This window comes from Rhinopithecus roxellana, chromosome 15, assembly GCF_007565055.1.
Source record: "Rhinopithecus roxellana isolate Shanxi Qingling chromosome 15, ASM756505v1, whole genome shotgun sequence".
NCBI classification, from domain to species: domain Eukaryota; kingdom Metazoa; phylum Chordata; class Mammalia; order Primates; family Cercopithecidae; genus Rhinopithecus; species Rhinopithecus roxellana.
Window position 1 is genome coordinate 11,505,828 of NC_044563.1, and position 19,788 is coordinate 11,525,615.

The following is a 19,788-nucleotide window of genomic DNA, read 5'->3' on the forward strand; positions in this document are numbered from 1 at the left end:
GAGAGGAGCGTGGGAACTGGCGGCCCCCCCATACAAGTTAAGGCGGGCCGCCCGGGCACAGCCCACCCGGGGACCCCCTGATGCGGCACGGCCCCCGCAATTCGGCCGCCCTCCAGCCGCCTCCCGTAACCCCGGGCGCCCGCCAGCGGCGCAGCTCGCGCCAATTCTCGTACGGTTTCACGCCGGGTGCGGCGCTGGACTGCGGAGCCGGCCAGGCCCCTGCGCAATTTGCGTAGCGAACAGCGCCCGCGCAGGCGCAGGAGGGGGCGGAGCAGCGGGAGCCGGGGAGCCGGAGCCCCGGGTCCCCACGACCTGAGCCGGCTCTCCCATCAGCGGCCTGAGGACCTGGCATCCGCCTCCTCCCGCCCCTTGAGGCTGGAGAGTGGACGCGGTGGGGTGGGGTGGGGCGGGGGACAGCTTTCGAGAATTACGAGGACAGAAGGCAGAGGCCCTCCCCATCCGCATTATTGGAGGAGAGAGAGCCTCCCCCAGCTTGGGGAGGGGGAGAGCGGGGCATTGGGCGCCCCCTGCAGCGGCCGCTGCCCTGACCCGACGGGCATCGGCTGGCTCTCCCCCTCCAGCCAGGACGACACGAGCGACCGAGGCCAGGGACTCCTCTCCTTGGGCCTCTGCATCCCCCCATCCCTGGCTCTGGGGTAGGCCCAGGGAGGAGACACCCCCAACCCCCACCCGGTCTGCCCTGGAGAGAAGAGACTGCCCTTCCATGCGCCTGAGTGAGGGGCCTGGGGCCCAGGCTGCCAGTGTTCTCCAAGGGCAAGGGTCTCTCTGTTGAGGAGGAGGGGCCTGTCAGCCACAACTTCTTTCCTTCTCAGCGCCCCATCTCCCTCTCTGCATCCTGCAATTCCCACCCTTCCGTATTTATTTCCCTGGCCCTGCCGACAGCCCCTCCTTCTCTGTCTCCGGGATTCAGGCCTCCCTCCCTGACATGGAGAGTAACCTGTCTGGCCTGGTGCCTGCTGCCGGGCTGGTGCCTGCGCTGCCACCTGCTGTGACCCTGGGGCTGACGGCTGCCTACACCACCCTGTATGCCCTGCTCTTCTTCTCCGTCTATGCCCAGCTCTGGCTGGTGCTTCTGTACGGGCACAAGCGTCTCAGCTATCAGACGGTGTTCCTGGCCCTCTGTCTGCTCTGGGCTGCCTTGCGTACCACCCTCTTCTCCTTCTACTTCCGAGATACTCCCCGCGCCAACCGCCTGGGGCCCTTGCCCTTCTGGCTTCTCTACTGCTGCCCCGTCTGCCTGCAGTTCTTCACCTTGACGCTTATGAACCTCTACTTTGCCCAGGTAACCAACTGTGGTCCCGGGTGGGGGGTGGGAGGTGGCAAGCCTCAAGGACCCACAGGAGTGAAGGGCATCTCTGCTCCTAGGTGGTGTTCAAGGCCAAGGCGAAGCGTCGGCCGGAGATGAGCCGAGGCTTGTAAGTACTCGGGACACTGGTGGGCTCAACCTCCAGGTCGGGGCAGGGGACAGTCCCATGTAGATCCCTTCCCACCTGTCAGGGCTGAGACAAAGACAACCCAGGGAATGTCTGTGGAAGAGCTTGGAAAAATTAAAGCACCTGGCGCAGATGGCTCAGCAGAGGCTTTGCAGATCTGCAAGGCACAAGAATAGGAATGGTTGTGGTAGTGTGAGGGAGAGGAACCCAGTGGCATCCACCATGGAGGGTGAGCTGGAGGCTCCAGCCCATGGAAGCACCAAAGCCATATGCACTCCTGGGTGACCTGGGGCCGCAATGCCCTCGTCATTTGCACAGTGTCTTACGGTTTATAAAGAGCTTTCCCAGCCATCTTTCATTTGTACAATTTCCCTGAGAGGCTACTCTCCTCCCTTGAGAGATGAAGAAACTGAGGCCCAGCCAGGTAAGGCATCAGGATCAAGGTCGCAGAGCTGGGGCTCAGACGGAGACTTCTGACTCCAGTTGGTGCCCCTTCCGAGGTACCATGGCTGTCAGTCACCTTCTGACCTCTTTGAGCCTCAGTTTCTCTATCTGTAAGAATGGAGGAACAGGGCTCAGACTGGATGCCCTGAGTTCTGTGGACATTGGGGTTTCCTGCAGGAGGTGGGGCAGGTGGTGAGTGCTGAGGGCTGTTGAGGGCCCGGGCTGACTGTGCTGTGGCTGCAGGCTGGCTGTCCGAGGGGCCTTTGTGGGGGCCTCACTGCTCTTTCTGCTGGTGAACGTGCTGTGTGCTGTGCTCTCCCATCGACGCCGGGCACAGCCCTGGGCCCTGCTGCTTGTCCGCGTCCTGGTGAGCGACTCCCTGTTCGTCATCTGTGCGCTGTCTCTTGCTGCCTGCCTCTGCCTCGTCGCCAGGCGGGCCCCCTCCACTAGCATCTACCTGGAGGCCAAGGTAGGGCCGCAGCACTGATGCCCAGGTGTCCTTTGGGATCTCTGGGCAGCGGTTCTCAGGGTGTAGAGGAAGCTGGGAGCCTTCTCTCCCTGAGGGTCCTCTGTTGTTACCTGTGCCAGGGGACCAGTGTGTGCCAGGCGGCCGCAATGGGTGGAGCTATGGTCCTGCTCTATGCCAGCCGGGCCTGCTACAACCTGACAGCACTGGCCTTGGCCCCCCAGAGCCGGCTGGACACCTTCGATTACGACTGGTACAATGTGTCTGATCAGGTGGGCATACGCATGTCTGCCACCTCCTTAGTAGCTGTGGCACCTTGGCCCCAGCTGGCCTGGGCCCTGTCCCACTGCCCCCTTGGCGTGACTGCAGACTGGCACCAGCCCCTGCCTTCCCACAGGCGGACCTGGTGAATGACCTGGGGAACAAAGGCTACCTGGTATTTGGCCTCATCCTCTTCGTGTGGGAGCTGCTGCCCACCACCCTTCTGGTGGGCTTCTTCCGGGTACACCGGCCCCCACAGGACCTGGTAAGGGTCTGCACCCTCCCCTGTGGGGCCAGTGGAGAGGGAATCCTGGGTTGGCATCTGGGGATGGGCTGGGAGAACAGTGAGGGACAGGAGTAAGTATCGATGATGGCTTCCTCCCCCAGAGCACCAGCCACATCCTCAATGGGCAGGTCTTTGCCTCCCGGTCCTACTTCTTTGACCGGGCTGGGCACTGTGAAGATGAGGGCTGCTCCTGGGAGCACAGCCGGGGTGAGAGCACCAGGTAGGAGCCGTGGCACTGCCTCAGTACCCCTGCCCCCCTCCACCCACTTGGCTCCATCGAGCTATAGGGGATTGAGAGAGTCGGGTCTTGCCCTTCCACCCCTGCCATGGCCTTTGCTTCCACATCTGTACTAGGTGAGGTCCCCTGGGTTCCTATGGCTAAAGCCTCCATCCCTTGCCTAGAGATGTACTTTGCTCTGGGCCCCGAAGGTCTAGGTCACAGGGATTCTGTTCTAAGCCTCTGTTCCTCCTGCAGCTCTTGTGACTGTGACCCTGGTCACTGTCTTGAGACTGACCCTGTTTCTCTGCTGCAGTATGTCAGGCAGTCTAGGCTCTGGGAGCTGGTATGGCGCCATCGGGCGTGAGCCGGGCTGGTATGGGGGCAGCCAGACGAAGACCACTCCTCTGCTCTTCTCCCAGGTGCCAGGACCAGGCGGCCACCACCACAGTCTCTACTCCACCCCACAGACGTGATCCCCTTCCCTCCCCCACAGAATACCCAGGCCCCAGTCCCCCTCACCCTAGGCCCCGTGCCAAGTTTGCCACTTCTTGCCCAGGATCCTGGGGGTCGTGGCTGCCCCCTCCTCTGGCCAGCTCCTTGCTGCTCCTGTCATAGTGAGCTTGTGCCATCCCCCTAGGATGGGGGCGTGGCCCTGGCTGCCAGATGCCCACAGCACCCTGGCATGACCTGCCACCTCCGCTTCCACACTGGAGCCAGCTACCTCTCCTGTGCCTGCCACTCAATAAACAGTGTCTGCGCCCCACAGTTGTTCATCTGTCTGTCATCTGCCTTGTGTTCCTGTCACTTTTGCCTGTTTGGCCTAAGGCTGAACAGACAGTGGCCCTTGAAGTGGGCTGCTAGGCTGGGCAGGGGCCACTTACCCCATCAAGGCTGGTGGGCTGGGAGAGGAGGGGCCTGCAGTTTGCAAGGGAAGGAGACCACACAGGCCTTTGTTCTCAAAGCTCTGCTGGCCCAGAATTGCCCCACTAACTCCAGCTCCCTCTCCACTTGAACAGTTCCTACTCTTTCCTCAAGACCTGCATCAACTGTCACTATCTTTTTTTTTTTTTGAGACGGAGTCTCGCTCTGTCGCCCAGGCTGGAGTGCAGTGGCCTGATCTCAGCTCACTGCAAGCTCCGCCTCCCGGGTTCACGCCATTCTCCTGCCTCAGCCTCCCGAGTAGTTGGGACTACAGGCGCCCGCCACATCGCCCGGCTAGTTTTTTCGTATTTTTTTAGTAGAGACGGGGTTTCACCGTGTTAGCCAGGATGGTCTCGATCTCCTGACCTCGTGATCCGCCCGTCTCGGCCTCCCAAAGTGCTGGGATTACAGGCTTGAGCCACCGCGCCTGGCGACTGTCACTATCTTTAGGAAGCCTTCTGTCTCCTGGTCAAGGGATGTGGCCCCTCTGCTAGGCCCCACAGCCCCACATTACTGTGGTTATGTGGCTACTGAGGATTTTTTTGGTTTTTTTTTTTTTTTCTTCGAGACAGGGTCTGTCACTCAGACTGGAGTGTAGTGGCACGATCATGGCCCACTGCAGCCTCAACCAACCAGGCTCAAGCAATCCTCCTGCCTCAGCCTGCCTAATTTTTTAATTTTTTATTTTAGAGGTGGGGTTTCACCATGTTGCCCAGGCTGGTCTCGAACTCCTGGGCTCAAGCAATCCACCCACCTCAGCCTCCCAAAGTGCTGGGATTACAGGCATGAGGTACCATGCCTGGCAGCTACTGAGTCTTAACCCCAATGGATTAGACTTTCTGGAGGCCCTGTTTACCTATCACCACCCCAACCTGGTCTTTAGGAGCCAGGAGTTAGTCCAGGGCTTGCCAGGGAGTTGGCGTGGTGACTGAGCAGCCCCTATCTTCCTACCAGGGTGTGGGTTTGCCCAGATGTACAGGTGGTCCCCTAGCTGTGCCCTCCCAGTGGCCCTCTTCTCCACTGTCCTTAGCAGCATAGTCATTGCTCTCTGCTCCCATGGTCCTGGCAGGTCTGTCTGATGGCTAGGAGTCCTTTACTGGAGGGTCTGTCCCCTGCCACATAGGTGGTTGTCCCAGCTTTTCAGAGTTCCCTTGGCTTATCACTGGGCCTGCTTCAAAACCCTTTACTTGGGACCATCGTGGGCACCAGACCCTCAGGGCCTCCAGAGAGGGCATCTGAGACTCAGAGAATCAGCTTGAAGCTGGACAATCACTTTTTGTGGAAAGGAAAACTGCTAACGTTTGTGGGGCACTTTATTGTGTGTGCCAGGCTCTGTTTTGAGGATTTCTAAACACTGGCCTCCTTAATGCCCAGAACAGCACCCCGAAGTGATGATTAATCACCCCTTTTCTGTAAGTGGGAACAGGGACACTCCAGAGTTTGGTAACCTGTCCAGGTTCCCTACCAGTAGGGGGTGGTCAGCCTCAAAGCCCAGGCTGAAAGCCATCCAGCATGAGGGCTGAGGACCCCAGCAGGCACCAGAGGGTCTTTGGAGAGGTCACAGGTTGTCAAGCGGGTGAGAACAGGGCAGGGCAAGTTCAGGACCAGCCAGGGCCTGGGTGTTCAGGCAGTGGGAGAGCGGATGCTGGCACCAGTGCCATGCTGGGATCTGCAGGCAGCTCCAGCCACAGCCTTTCTGGGGCTGATTTCTGGTCACGGAAGTGAGAACCAAAAGCTGGGGCTGGGAGCACCCTGGAGGGATAGCCCGGGAGCAGGTAGAAGGCCAAAACTGGAGTGAGGGCAGGAGGCGTTCCAGCAGCGACTCCCCAGAGGTGGGTCCCAACCTCCATGTCGGCCAATTCCAGGTGACCCCACCGGGTTTCCCCCACCCCTTTGTCCCGCGGAGCCCCTCCCTCATGAGTACTGAGCCCAAGGGCCAGGCTGTCCCCAGGGGCGGAGAGTTGCGGGCCCTTCCCGATCCAGTAATGGGCCTGGGAGATGCCAGATTAGCGTGTTGCCTGTCCAGAGAGGTGGGCCAGCTGATGCCCAGGTCGGGGCCCTGCCGCTGGCCACATTGGGCTCCGGTCCAAGGCTAGAAGGCTGGCCCCAGCTGCAACCCCTCTCCGGCTCCTCTGCCACCCACCTCCCGGGGCTGGCCAGCATTGGGGAGCCGGGCGGCCGCAGGTAAAGGGCTTGGGGCGGCGCCGGCGGCGAGGGCGCTGCAAGGAGGGAAGCGCGGCGCCGGAGGGGTTAACCGCGGGAGGAGGGGGGCTTCTGCCGGCGGCAGGGGGGTCCCAGCCCCAGCGGCCGCCCGCTCCGCCCCTGCCGCCTCCGCGGCCCAGTCGGCATCGGCGAGGCCGTGCTGGAACCCGGGCCTCAGCCGCAGCCGCAGCAGGGCCGACAGTAAGTGTGGGGCGGGCTCCGGTGTGCGGGCAGGACTCCGGGGCAGGGGCGCCCCGGGGGCGACTGGCCAGGCGGGGTGCCCACCTCCCACTCGTGGGCACCTCAGGGAGTGGTGTGGCCGCCAGTCCCGCTGCCCGCCACGCTCCGAGGCGTAGCTGTGGGGACGCGGGGGAGGCGGTGGGAGCGAGCTGCGGGCGCTGCGCGGTTGCCCTGCGGTCTGGCGTGTGCACGCGAGGGTCCGCATACATGTGCGTGGGCTCTGGGTGCCCTGGCGCGGCCGGCACGCCCATGGGGGCCGGGGATGCCGGGGCGTCTGCGGAGTGTGCAGGTGGGGTGCGTGCGTGCAGCGGGGCGGTGCGGCGCTGCAGCCTCGGGGTGGAGCGTGGGCGCGCGGGTCTTTGTGCCCGCGCGTGGCGGCGCGTGCCGGGGCGTGTGTGCGCGTGGGCGCCGCCGCCCGCTGTGGGGGACTGACAGCTGTCCCGGGGACTGCCCCCCCCCCCGTGTGGCCTTTGCGGACCCCCGCCCTGCTTTTTCCGGGAACTGGGCGTCCCCCGCACCCCTCCTCGCCTGGGTGCGGGACTCACCCCTGGGTTCCTCGAAAGCCCGGCGGGGCGCGGGGGCACCCTGGAGGGCCAGCCGGGAAGCAGGGCGAGGCGAGAGGGGACGGAGAAGCCGCGGAGATGCTGTCGCAGCCGCAGCGGGCGAGCCGGGACCCACCATTCCCCTGTCCCCGCCCTATGCGGTCCGGCCTCTCCTCCGGGTTTCCCTTCGGACGTCTCTGAGCCCCCCTCAGCCTCCTCCTCGAGGGCCAGTTCCCCACACCACCCCACACCCCCCACATTTCCTCACTCGCCCCGCTTCCCCCAGCCAGGCTTAGGTTCTCTTTCGGCCTCCCACTCGCCTTCCTTTTCCTTCCCGGTGCCCTCCTCTCTTTCCTCACCCGGTGGTCCCCGACAGGGGCAGCGGAGGTAAGGGGAAGGCTGGAGATAGGAGGGGGACTGGGTGTGTTCAGTCAGAGGGATATCTGTGGACAGTGCGGCTAGGGGCTTTATGGATCTTTGGGTGTGTAGGGGATCGAGGAGAAGGGTGTGGATGTCAGGCCAGCTCAGTGACCCCAGCATCCCTGGTTTTGCCCGCAGTGACGACAGCTCCCCAGGAGCCCCCTGCCCGGCCCCTCCAGGCGGGCAGTGGAGCTGGCCCGGCGCCTGGGCGCGCCATGCGCAGCACCACGCTCCTGGCCCTGCTGGCGCTGGTCTTGCTCTACTTGGTGTCTGGTGCCCTGGTGTTCCGGGCCCTGGAGCAGCCCCACGAGCAGCAGGCCCAGAGGGAGCTGGGGGAGGTCCGAGAGAAGTTCCTGAGGGCCCATCCGTGTGTGAGCGACCAGGAGCTGGGCCTCCTCATCAAGGTGCGTGGGTGGGCCTCAGCCCTTCAGCTGTCACCCATCACCCCTGGCACTAGCTGCGTGCCAGTGAGGCCCTGTGCCGGTGCTGCTTTCAGATCAGTATCCCTGAGGACGGGGTGCAGCCGGAGGCTGTGGGACAGAGGCTGGGGTCCAGGTCTCTGTGTTTTCAATAGGGCAACAGTGGGGTCATTTGTTTTCCTTGGAGAGCCTGGCCCAGGACTGTGAACCTAGATAGTGTCCTTCAGGGTGTGATGGTGGTGGGATGAGGGGAAAATGAATGAATGAATGGCCATAGCACAAGGGCTATGTTACATTTGCACAGGTCTCACTCACCGGTTTAGATTGCCACATAAAATCCAAGACTCTCATTTAAATGTGAATTACAGTTAAACCACAAATGCCCTTTTTTTTTTTTTTTTTTTTTTGAGACGGAGTCTCCCTGTGTCACCTAGGCTGGAGTACAGTGGTGTGATCTCAGCTCACAGTAACCTCAGCCTCCCAGATTCAAGTGATTCTCCTGCCTCAGCCTCCCAAGCAGCTGGGATTACAGAGATGCAATGCATCACCACGCCTGGCTAATTTTTGTATTTTTAGTAGAGATGGGATTTCACCATGTTGGCCAGGCTGGTCTCAAACTCCTGACCTCAAGTGATCCACCCACCCCGGCCTCCCAAAGTGCTGGGATTGCAGGCATGAGGCATGAGGCACCACGCCTGGCCCACAAATGCCTTTTTTTGTTTGTTTGTTTGTTTTTGTTTTTGAGACGGAGTCTCGCTCTGTCACCCAGGCTGGAGTGCAGTGGCCAGATCTCAGCTCACTGCAAGCTCCGCCTCCCGGGTTCACGCCATTCTCCTGCCTCAGCCTCCTGAGTAGCTGGGACTACAGGCGCCGCCACCTCGCCCGGCTAGTTTTTTGTATTTTTAGTAGAGACGGGGTTTCACCATGTTAGCCAGGATGGTCTCCATCTCCTGACCTCGTGATCCGCCCGTCTCGGCCTCCCAAAGTGCTGGGGATTACAGGCTTGAGCCACCGCGCCCGGCCACAAATGCCTTTTTAATACAATTCCATCGCATGCAATATTTTTGTTTGCTAAAATCTGGCAACCCTACCTACACCGGTTCCCATACTTTTTTTGGAGTCATGTGTCTTAGAAAAACCCAAGAACACAGTGAGCACACCCCCTCCCCCTGGAAAAGTGTGCATATGAGCATGTGCAGGTGATTTGGGAGGGTTCCAGGATCCATGCCACCAGGGATGGCAGGTCAGGTGCCCCTTCCCCCTAGGATGCATGCTTACCATGTGGGGAGAAGGGGGGTGCGTCAGGGTTCCCTGAGGCACTTCTGGTCAGACGCCAACCGTAGACTCAAGAAAGTTTTGGGCTGCAGCCTTCTGAGGTACAGTCAGGCAGGCACCTCTGTTGCTTTCTCTGATTTCAGAGTCACTGTCATACAAAAAAATGAAGATCTAGCTTTAATAAATTAATGTCTATTACTTGAAATTGAAGAGTACCCTTTGTTCCCTGCCTGTTCTTTGTGGAGGGAGGGGCCACTGGCACGGAGGCCTCAGTGTTCCAGCTGATTCTCAAGGCAGCAGGACTCAGGGCAGAGATGTGTGTGGGGTGGGGTCAGGACACAGACCACCTGACATCGTCTCTGACACTTCCAGAATGCCAGTGGAGGCTCAGAGAGGCCTGAGAAGAATGTGTCTGGCCAGACCACAGGGCAGAGGGAGGGAGGCAGGGAGGGAATCTGACCTAGTTTGTCTTCACAATGGAACTGCTTTTTTCCTGGATAAGAAAAAGGAAGAAAAGGAGAGGCAGGACTGAGAAGGGTGGGTGACAGCCACTTTATTTCTCTTTCACAGTAGGATTCACTCCCTGAATTAGTTGTGCAGCTATTGTGCACCTACTGTGTGCTAGATGCTGTAGTGTTATACGCCAAGGGGATACTGGGGTGGATCAGACACAGGGTATGCCTTGGAGGGCATCACATCTAGGGGAGGGGAGAGATCCATGGTCAGACAGATCACTGTAGGATTCAGTGGAAAGGAAGTTTCCTTCTTTCTGTTAAGCACCAATTGTGCTAGGCCTTAAGCTAGGTGCTGGGGACCAGGAGGGAGATGGCAGCGGCCTGAGGGATGACCTGGTGATTGAAACACACCAGGTGAGAGAGGTAGAGAGTAGAGATGAGGGGCAAGAGATGCCCATGTGGAAAGACAGCATGGGCAAAGGCGTGGAAGCTGGAAAGTTCCGGAGCATTTTGCAGAACCTGGAGTTAGCAGATGCCTAGTCATTTGAAGCCAAAATTAGAACACACAGGATGACACAGGATTTTTCCCTTAAGTCGTGAATTTATTGGAAAAGGGTTGCAAAATACACATTAAATCACTTTTAATTAGCTCTTTCACTTCTTGCTTTTATTAAAAATTATTACAGGAAATGCAATCATCTCAGAAAATCTGGGGGGAAGGTTGCTGTAACATGGGGTGCCAAATTGGAGTCCCAGGGACAAGACTAGGGGAAGGGAGGTGGGGACCAGTTTGTAAAAAGGGCTTCAATGCTGGGCTGGGGAGTTTAGGCCTGCAAGGAGTGGGGAGCCATGGAGGGCGCTGAGCAGCCACTTTAGGAAGATTAGTTGGGACTGAGTCTTGCTAATGAGGACTGCAGTCAGGGAGAGAAGAAGTGCTTTATGATATGCCCCACAGACACCATTCTTGTGCCTTGACACTGCTGCTTGGGAAGAGTCTCTTTGACTTCCTCTCACCTAGGGCAGGCACTCTCAAAATAGTCCCTGCCCGTGGGACCTGCATGCTGGCGAGAGGGAGACATCTAAATAGGGACATTACGTTCATTTAATAATATGTATTGGCTGGTCTGAGTACAGTGGTGTTGTTTACAACTAATTAATCACAACCAGTTACAGATTTCTTGGTTCCTTCTTCACTCCCACTGCTTCATTTTACTAGCCTTAAAAAAATAGTAATACTTATTGAGAGGTGCTCAATCAATATTATTTACACTGCAGCACAGGGTTTGGCTTGGACTTCGGCAGGGTTGAGATGTGTGTGTTTTTGTGTGTGCATATAAACCTTCTAAAAATTGGAAGCAAAATTTTGTGGCACATAAACCTTCCTGGAGAGAAAGGCCCTAGCTTTCATGAGATTTTCTAAGGAAAGGGACTCAAATTCAGCTTCCATAGGTGCAATGGGAGTCGTGGGTTTGGAAAGCTAGAAACACAGGGTGTGGTCACTGCTTGGGAACTTAACAGTCAGTGCTTACTTTGTTGCAAGTTCACAAAAAATCTGGGTGGCAGATGCTGTCATTATCATTCCCACTTGAGACATGCAGAAGCTGAGGCCAGAGAGTTAACTTGCCCAAGGTCCCATAGCATAAACATTTGAAGCCAGGCAATCTGGTCCCAGGTCTGCTCCTAACCATGGTAAAAGTGGAAATTTGTTGTCTGAAGTTAGGGGCCAGATACCAAAAATGCTTCTCAGACATTGTAGAGGTCAAACAAACTTGCCTGCAGGTAGACTAGACCCAGTTTGCATCTTCTGCTGTAAGGGACTGCCTCCTGGGAGACCAGAGAGAAGGGGAGAACAGGGAGGAGCAGGGAGGGAGCCACCCTAGAGACTGGAGGGGCCACAAGTTGGCCTAGACAGGTGGGAAGAACTGAAGCTCCTCCTTCTACACCTTATCCTGCAGGAGGTGGCTGATGCCCTGGGAGGGGGTGCGGACCCAGAAACCAACTCGACCAGTAACAGCAGCCACTCAGCCTGGGACCTGGGCAGCGCCTTCTTTTTCTCAGGGACCATCATCACCACCATCGGTGGGGGAGGGGATTGGCATGTGGGGGAAGGGCAAGGAGCTTCCTCATGGGGGAAGGTGCAGGGAGACGGAGGGGTCCCAGGCGGCCCCTAGACTTCCTGCATTGCCCCTCTGCCCAGGCTATGGCAATGTGGCCCTGCACACAGATGCTGGGCGCCTCTTCTGCATCTTTTATGCACTGGTGGGGATTCCGCTGTTTGGGATCCTACTGGCAGGGGTTGGGGACCGACTGGGCTCCTCCCTGCGCCGTGGTATCGGTCACATTGAAGCCATCTTCTTGGTGAGCTGCTCCATGCCCTGCCTGCCCTTGTGCTGGCCTCCAGCTACCCTTCCCCATGTCCCTGGCACATGAATGCCCCCCCCACCCGCCTGCTGACCCTAAGCCTCTCCCACAGGCTCCTGGGGGCGGGAGTGGAGAATATGGGAGTGGGAATTGTTGGTGTCTCCTGGGTCCTGTCTACTGCCCCTCCCCGCAGAAGTGGCACGTGCCACCGGAGCTAGTAAGAGTGCTGTCAGCGATGCTCTTCCTACTGGTCGGCTGCCTGCTCTTTGTCCTCACGCCCACGTTCGTGTTCTGCTATATGGAGGACTGGAGCAAGCTGGAGGCCATCTACTTTGTCATAGTGACGCTTACCACCGTGGGCTTCGGTGACTATGTGGCCGGTGAGGCTGCCCTTCTTGTGCTGCACTTTCCCATCTACTTTATTCCTGATCAGGGGCTCTGCACTCCCGCCTTTCCCTCCAAATCCCATGTGGTTGCTCTAACCCCTGCCTCCATCATGGAATGCACCATCACAGCCTTGCACACACACCAGCGCCTTATGCACACTCACATTCTTGTATGCTTGAGTCCCATGCATGCTCACACATGTATTAAACACACCCCTCGCATGTGTCACATTCTTGCACAGGAGCGCCCCTTCTTGCATGCTTTGATCTTGTACACTTTCAACTCATGCACACCACTCATTTTCCTGCCTGCACTCACACACTCAAGCACATACCCATTGCCCTAGGGAGGGCAGGTCCTCTCCAGGAGCTGGGAGGGGGACACTGAACTGGAGCTCACAGGCTTGCCCCACAATCCGGCTCTTTTCTGCCTTTCCTGGTGGTATCCCAGGTGCGGACCCCAGGCAGGACTCCCCAGCGTATCAGCCGCTGGTGTGGTTCTGGATCCTGCTCGGCCTGGCTTACTTCGCCTCAGTGCTCACCACCATCGGGAACTGGCTGCGAGTAGTGTCCCGCCGCACTCGGGCAGAGGTAGGCGCCCAGGGTTGGCAGTATGTCTGTGCACTGTGGTGCAAATGTGCTGTTCCCTAGCAGGGGGTTGAGCAGGCTGTCTCCTATCCAGGGTGTGGGCTCCTGAGGCAGGGGCTGAGTGAGCCTCTGTGTGTGCCTCGCAGGGAACAGAGGGGTATGTTTGTGGGTAACTTCACCACCTCTGCTCTCATGGTTAGGATTGCCAGATTTAGCAAATAAAAATGCAGAAAGCCAGCCTGGGCAACATAGTGAGACCCCGCCTCTAGAAAATACACAAAAATTAGCCCTGCATGGTGGTGTGTGCCTGTAGTCCCAGCTACTCGGGAGGCTGAGATGGGAGGATCACTTGAGCCAGGGGAGGTTGAGGCTGCAGTGGGTCATGATTGTACCACTGCACTCCAGCCTGGGCAACAGAGTAAGCCCTGGTCTCACAAACAAACAAACAAATAAAACAAAACAAAAAAACAAAACTCAGTTAAATTTGAATTTCAAATAAATGAAATTTTAATTTGGCCGGGCGCGGTGGCTCACGTTTGTAATCCCAGCACTTTGGGAGGCTGAGGCGGTTGGATCACGAGGTCAGGAGTTCGAGACCAGCCTAGCCAACACAGTAAAACCCCGCTAAAAATACAAAACTTAGCTGGGCGTGGTGGCAGGCTCCTGTAATCCCAGCTACTTGGAAGGCTGAGGCAGGAGAACTGCTTGAACTGGGGAGGCAGAGGTTGCAGTGAGCCAAGATCTGCCACTGCACTCCAGCCTGGATAACTGAGCTAGACTCCTCTCAAAAAAAAAAAAAAAAAAAAAAAAATATATATATATATATGCATGTCCCAAATATTGCACGAGATATAGTTATACTAAAATTTATTTGTTGTTTCTCGGAAATTCACATTTAGCCGGGCAATTTGTATTTTGCCACCTTTTTGGGAGCACCCAGCGGAGGAGCCCTTCCATCTTTGGGGCTGGCTGAAGCTAGAGGACCAGGCAGAAAAGAGGGTTGGGGGTTGATGCCTGCTGGTGAAGGGGCAGGTTCCTGGGGGGTCGCGGAGGGAGTCTAGGACCTCTAGTCGAGGGCTGCTTTCCCTCTCCGTGCAGATGGGCGGCCTCACGGCGCAGGCTGCCAGCTGGACTGGCACGGTGACCGCGCGCGTGACCCAGCGAGCCGGGCCCGCTGCCCCGCCGCCAGAGAAGGAGCGGCCACTGCTGCCTCCACCGCCCTGTCCAGCGCAGCCGCTGGGCAGGCCCCGATCCCCTTCGCCCCCGGAGAAGGCTCACCCGCCTTCCCCGCCCACGGCCTCGGCCCTGGATTATCCCAGCGAGAACCTGGCCTTCATCGACGAGTCCTCGGACACGCAGAGCGAGCGCGGCTGCCCGCTGCCCCGTGCGCCGCGAGGTCGCCGCCGCCCCAATCCCCCCAGGAAGCCCGTGCGGCCCCGCGGCCCCGGGCGTCCCCGAGACAAAGACGTGCCGGTGTAGGGGCAGGATCCCCGGCCCGGGCCTCTCAAGGGCTTCGTTCCTGCTTTCCCCGGCATGCTTGGCTTGTTTGACCAAAGAGCCCTCTTTCCACGAGACTGAAGTCTGGGGAGGAGGCTACGGTTGCCTCTCCGCCGTCCCCCGGCCCCGGCCCTTTCCTCACTTCCATCCATCTCCAGACCCCCCACGGCTTTCTGTGTCGCTGACCCGGGCGGGCGTGTCCCTCACAGCACCTCACGACTGTGCCTCAAAGCCTGCATCAATAAATGAAAACGGTCTGCACCGCTGCGGGCGTGACGCTCCCGGACGCGAGTGAGTGTGGAAGTGCTTTCCTCGGGTCACCGCGGGGGCACATCTGGCCTCCCGTGGCCCCCAGGCCGAGGGTCCCCGGGCACCCAGATCGGTCAATTCTCCGCCCTCTCGGCTGGGCTCAGGCCCGTGTCTCTGCCTGGAGGCGGCTGGGTAGGGTCCGGCGTGGGGATCAGCCGGGATGGGCTGTGCGTCTCCAGCCTCTGCACACACTTTGGGGGGTGGGGTGCGGGGGGTGGAGAAGCAGGGGAGAGAGGATGGCATCTCGCGTGGCGGGCTGTCGTTTGAACTCTCCCGGCGCGAGAGGCCCTGCCCTGCCCCCTTCCTGGAGCGTTGACCCCCTTCTCGTCCCGAGGCCTGTGGCGTCTGGGTCCGTTGGGGCAGAACCATGGAGGAAAAGCCTTCGAAAGTAAGACCTCTCCCCGGACCCCTTACTCTGTCCGCTCCCAACCCACCTTTGGTCCGACTCGGGTCCCTGGCGCGATTTCTTACTCAGCCTTGGCTTCCCGCAGCCCCCACCCAACCAACCCCACGCTCTACGGGATCCCCGCCCGGACCCGGCTCAGATCCCCAGCCTGCTCTTCCTTCCCGCTCCAGCCACCTGCGACCCTTGGCTCCCTCCTTGTATGTGGCCCACAGGTGTCGCTCAAGTCTTCCGACCGCCATGACTCGGACAAGGAGAGCGTGCACAGCGACATTCGGGACCTGTGGACCAGGACCACGCTGTCCCAGGCACAGCTGAACATGCCGCTCTCCGAGGTCTGCGAGGGCTTCGACGCGGAGGGCCGCAGCATTAGCGAGACCCGCGGGTGGTACAGCCCGGGGAGCCGCTCGTTGGACGAAGGGGACAAGGCCAGCCACAAGCCGGAGGAACTGGACGAGCACGCGCTGGTGGAGCTAGAGTTGCACAGCGGCAGCTCCATGGAAATCAATCTGGGGGAGAAGGACACCGCATCCCAGATCGAGGCCGGTCAGTGTGGCCTCGCCAGGCCGTGGGCGCCCGCGGGGCAATAAGCTATCCGGGGACTCAATTTCTGGAGCTGTAAAATTGGGGGAAGCTGATGGGATCCAAGTTTCTAGGATTCCCTGGGAGAGGCGCCAGCGCGAATCCTTCGCCCTTTAAATCCGCCAGGCACTCTTGGAGCGCCCCCTCCCGGGCAGGCGTTGTAACAGGCCTTTCAGTCGTGGCGCGCAGAGTCCGGGGAAGGACGCACCAAATAAATTGAGCAAAGATCCCGCGGTAGGACCTGCGGGGTTTTCTTGTTTTGTTTTGGAGACAGGATGTCGCTCTGTAGCCCAGGCTGGATGGAGTGCAGTGGTGCGATTATAGCTCACTGCAGTTCAAGTGATCCTCCCGCTTCGCACCTTTTTTTATTTTTCTTTTTTTTTTTTCAGACAGAGCCTCGCTGTGTCGCCCAGATTGGAGTGCAATGGCACAGTCTCTGCTTACTGCAACCTCCGCCTCCCGAATAGCTGAGATTACAGGCGTGCGCCACCACGTGCGGCTAATTTTTGTTTTTTTTTTTTTTTTTTTGTTTTTTTTTTTGAGGCGGAGTCTCGCTCTGTCGCCCAGGCTGGAGTGCAGTGGCCAGATCTCAGCTCACTGCAAGCTCCGCCTCCCGGGTTCCCGCCATTCTCCTGCCTCAGCCTCCCAAGTAGCTGGGACTACAGGCGCCCGCCACCTCGCCCGGCTAGTTTTTTGTATTTTTAGTAGAGACGGGGTTTCACTGTGTTCGCCAGGATGGTCTCGATCTCCTGACCTTGTGATCCGCCCATCTCGGCCTCCCAAAGTGCTGGGATTACAGGCTTGAGCCACCGCGCCCGGCCTGTATTTTTAGTAGAGAGGGAGTTTCACCATGTTGGCCAGGCTGGTCTCAAACTCCTGACCTCAAGTGATCTGCCAGCCTCGGCCTCCCAAAGTGCTGGAATTACAGGCTTGAGTCACTGCACCCGGACTTTGTTTGTTTTTTAGAGAAGGCGTCCTGCTTTGTCACCCAGGCTGGAGTGCAGTGTTGTGATCATAGCTCACTGCAGCCTCAAACTCCTAGGCTCAAGGGATCCTCCAACCTCAGCCACCCCCACCACCCCGAGCTGGGAGGACAGGCCAGCACCACTCTGCTCAGCTAATTTTTTATTTTTTTGTAGAGAAAATTTCGCCATGTTGCCCCGGCTGGTCTCAAACTCCTGGGCTCAAGTGATCCTCCTGCCTCGGATTCCCAAAGTATTGGGATTACAAGTGTGAGCCACCATGCCCAGCGAGACCTGGGTTTTTAATGGAATCATCCCGCCTTGTCTTACGATTTGCGCTGGTTGAGGAGGTGTATGTCTTTCCATTAGTCAGTTGCTGGTTACAATTTCTAAGCCTCTACTACACGCTGGACACTGTCTGGCACCCTCTCAAACCACTTCATCAGAGAGTCAGAACCAATAACAGTGTAACAATGGTCACATATTGAGCACTTGCTGTGTGCCAGGCACGGGGCTTCCCCTGGATTGTCACCTTCAAACTGGATTGTCACCTTCAAACTGCACAACCTGCATAAAGAGCTATTTTCTTTTCTTTTCTTTTCTTTTGAGTTGGGGTCTCACTCTGTTGCCCATGCTGGAGTGCAATGGCGTGATCTCGGCTTACTGCAACTTCTGCCTCCCCAGTTCAAGCAATTCTCCTGCCTCAGCCTCCTGAGTAGCTGTGATTACAGGCGCCTGCCACTATGCCCAGCTAATTTTTGTATTTGTAGTAGAGATGGTGTTTCATCGTATTGGCCAGGCTGGTCTTAAACTCCTGACCTTGTGATCTGCCCACCTTGGCCTTCCAAAGTGTTGGGATTACAGGCATGACCCACCACTCGGCCAAGAGCTATTTTTATTACCCCATTTTACTGATGAAGAACTTAAGGGTCAGAGTGTCAGTCACTAGTCCTAAGTGTCACATTGTGGGGCAGTCAGAACTGGAACCAGGTGGGTGGGGCTCTAAAGCCCAGGGTTGTAACCTCTGTCCCATGCTGACCCCACATATGTGGCGCCCGCTGGTGGGGAGACCTTTTGGTTGCACCAGGAGCTGGTCTCTGAAGGCCATTCCCTCTCACACGGTGCCTACCCATCTCCTCTGCTCCAGGGAAGGCCCAGGAGTCTGCAGATGACTGACCATTTTTTCTCTTCTCCCAGAAAAGTCTTCCTCAATGTCATCGCTCAATATTGCGAAGCACACGCCCCATCGAGCCTACTGGGCAGAGCAGCAGAGCAGGGTTGGAGGGGCTGGGGAGACTGGGAGTTTCAGTGGGGTAGGGGATAGGCAAGTTGGGGGTTGCTGATAGGATATGAAAGTTGGGGGTGGTTGGTAGGGTGGAGGGGCAGGTAGGCTGGTTGGGGGTTTGGGGGCCACAGGGAGCAGGTGGGAGCATTTCAGCTGTGGGCAGAGATGAAGTCCCCTGGACACCTAAGCCTCTTGCTGCTTCTCCAGCTGCCGCTGCCCCTGATGGAACTCATGGAGAATGAAGCTCTGGAAATCCTCACCAAAGCCCTCCGGAGTGAGCTCCCCGCCAACCCCCAAGAGCTACCACGACAGATTCTGGTGGATTTTGCAGGGCTGGGGCCCAAGGGGTGGGGTTTCAGGGTGCCTTATGTCTTGTCAGATGCCCTTGGCACTCACAAGTGTTTTCCAAGGGCCCCATAAAAGTTAAAAGCTGAGGGACTGGGCACAGGAAGAACCAGTGGGGCACATGTGGTGATGGGCAGAGGCCTGGGCTCCAGGCTGAGTGCAGGCCCTCTCTAGCTGAGGGAGGCTTTTCTGTGGCTGTTTCTCCACCTGCCCAGTGGGATAACGGCCTTGGTGTGGCCTCGACTCCCTCTGGTTGGAGAGCCTTTGGACAGTGGATTATGTGGGTGAATTCCTGCTGCTGGGGTAGGAAAGCCCAGTGGTGATAAAGGGCCAGCTGATGGCTTAGAGCGGGTGGCTGGTCCAGAAGGTGGCCAAACTGCTCGCTACCACCGCCCTAGTTCAGGCCTGCAACGTCTTCCCTAGCCTTGACCTTAACACTCAGCACCCTTAGAGATGCAAAGTTCCCCAGGCTAACACAGACCTGAGTGCCCTGCGCTGCTGCTACCCCGAATCATTTGCGGTTCCTCGAACTACATATGGGGCGCCCGCTGGTGGGGAGACCTTTCGGTTGCTCACTACCCTGAGCCGAGCTCTGCCCTCCTCCTAGGCTACCAGTTAGGGATCGGCAGGGACCACTTCCTGACTAAGGAGCTGCAGCGATACATCGAGGGGCTCAAGAAGCGCCGGAGCAAGAGGCTGTACGTGAATTAAAAACGCCACCTTGGGCTCGAGCAGCGACCCAAACCAGCCCTGTACCTGTCCGGTCCCCAGACCCAAGCCCGAACCCATCCGAGTGGAATTTGAGTCTTAAAGAAATAAAAGAGTCTATGCATGGTCCGTGAGTCAGTGCATGGCAGCCTGCGTGAGGCGGACGCACGTGGCCCCGCCCTTCCCCGTGACCTTCATTCGGTCACCGCAGTGACCTTGAGCTTTCTCCGTCCGGGCCCTATCGGCCCTACCTTCCGGGACTCGCAATCCAGGGCTTCTTGCATGTTTTAAGTCGGCTTCACCCACCCCGAGTTCCACAGCTCTGTGGGACCACTGGGTCTACGGTTCGAGTGCCCAGTTGGTGTCGCTTTGGGGGAAGGGGTAGGGGGAAGGGGGCAGCACCACCTGCCTCGCGACGGCGCGCTAGGCTCCGCCCCTCAAGCATAGGTAGCAGGTCCAGCCTCTCCACTCGTCCCGCCCTTGCGTTTTCATATGTAAGTGGTCTCTCCGCTCCGCGGTTGCAGTCTGCACCGCCTCGCCCACTCCTCGCGCGCGCAGCGCGCCCCGCCTCCTCCGTTACGAAAGAGCGCTTCTGGCCCCACTGGCTCCCGACTCTAATCCCCTAGCTCTCCGCGTCTCCGGCCCCGCCCCTCCCAGGGGCCGCGTACGCATGTGCGCCGCAGTGGCTCGGCGGGCAGCGGGGCGGGACTTGCGCGAAGGTCCGCCCACTGGCGCTGCCGGCTCCGCCCCGATTCGT

General features: G+C 58.6%; 3 protein-coding genes across 5 annotated transcripts; all 3 read left to right on the plus strand.

The window, feature by feature from the left end:
- The first annotated feature begins 268 nt into the window (after positions 1–268).
- On the plus strand, positions 269–3,901 carry GPR137 (G protein-coupled receptor 137). Of its 2 annotated transcripts, none has more exons than XM_010377106.2 (7): positions 269–1,303; positions 1,387–1,436; positions 2,142–2,367; positions 2,487–2,636; positions 2,762–2,890; positions 3,013–3,131; positions 3,445–3,901. In XM_010377106.2, exons 1-7 carry the CDS (start codon positions 947–949, stop codon positions 3,602–3,604), a joined length of 1,191 nt encoding a protein of 396 aa, XP_010375408.1. In that variant the 5' UTR covers positions 269–946; the 3' UTR covers positions 3,605–3,901. The 2 variants fall into 2 exon arrangements, with proteins under 2 accessions (XP_010375408.1, XP_010375398.1); XM_010377096.2 differs by having other exon boundaries at positions 3,551–3,896.
- A 2,070-nt stretch (positions 3,902–5,971) lies between these two features.
- Positions 5,972–14,723, plus strand: KCNK4 (potassium two pore domain channel subfamily K member 4). 2 transcript variants are annotated; one of them, XM_010377119.2, is made up of 7 exons: positions 5,972–6,236; positions 7,595–7,860; positions 11,561–11,684; positions 11,803–11,963; positions 12,160–12,346; positions 12,804–12,943; positions 14,039–14,698. In XM_010377119.2, exons 2-7 carry the CDS (start codon positions 7,672–7,674, stop codon positions 14,417–14,419), a joined length of 1,182 nt encoding a protein of 393 aa, XP_010375421.1. In that variant the 5' UTR covers positions 5,972–6,236; positions 7,595–7,671; the 3' UTR covers positions 14,420–14,698. The 2 variants fall into 2 exon arrangements, with proteins under 2 accessions (XP_010375421.1, XP_010375430.1); XM_010377128.2 differs by lacking the exon at positions 5,972–6,236 and adding an exon at positions 6,674–6,788 and having other exon boundaries at positions 14,039–14,723.
- Positions 14,724–14,858: 135 nt separating this feature from the next.
- On the plus strand, positions 14,859–19,160 carry CATSPERZ (catsper channel auxiliary subunit zeta). Its single transcript, XM_010377138.2, has 5 exons — positions 14,859–15,134; positions 15,365–15,695; positions 17,891–17,970; positions 18,186–18,252; positions 18,931–19,160. The coding sequence occupies exons 1-5, from the start codon at positions 15,114–15,116 to the stop codon at positions 19,032–19,034; spliced, it is 603 nt and encodes a 200-aa protein (XP_010375440.1). The 5' UTR covers positions 14,859–15,113; the 3' UTR covers positions 19,035–19,160.
- The last annotated feature ends 628 nt before the right edge of the window (positions 19,161–19,788 follow it).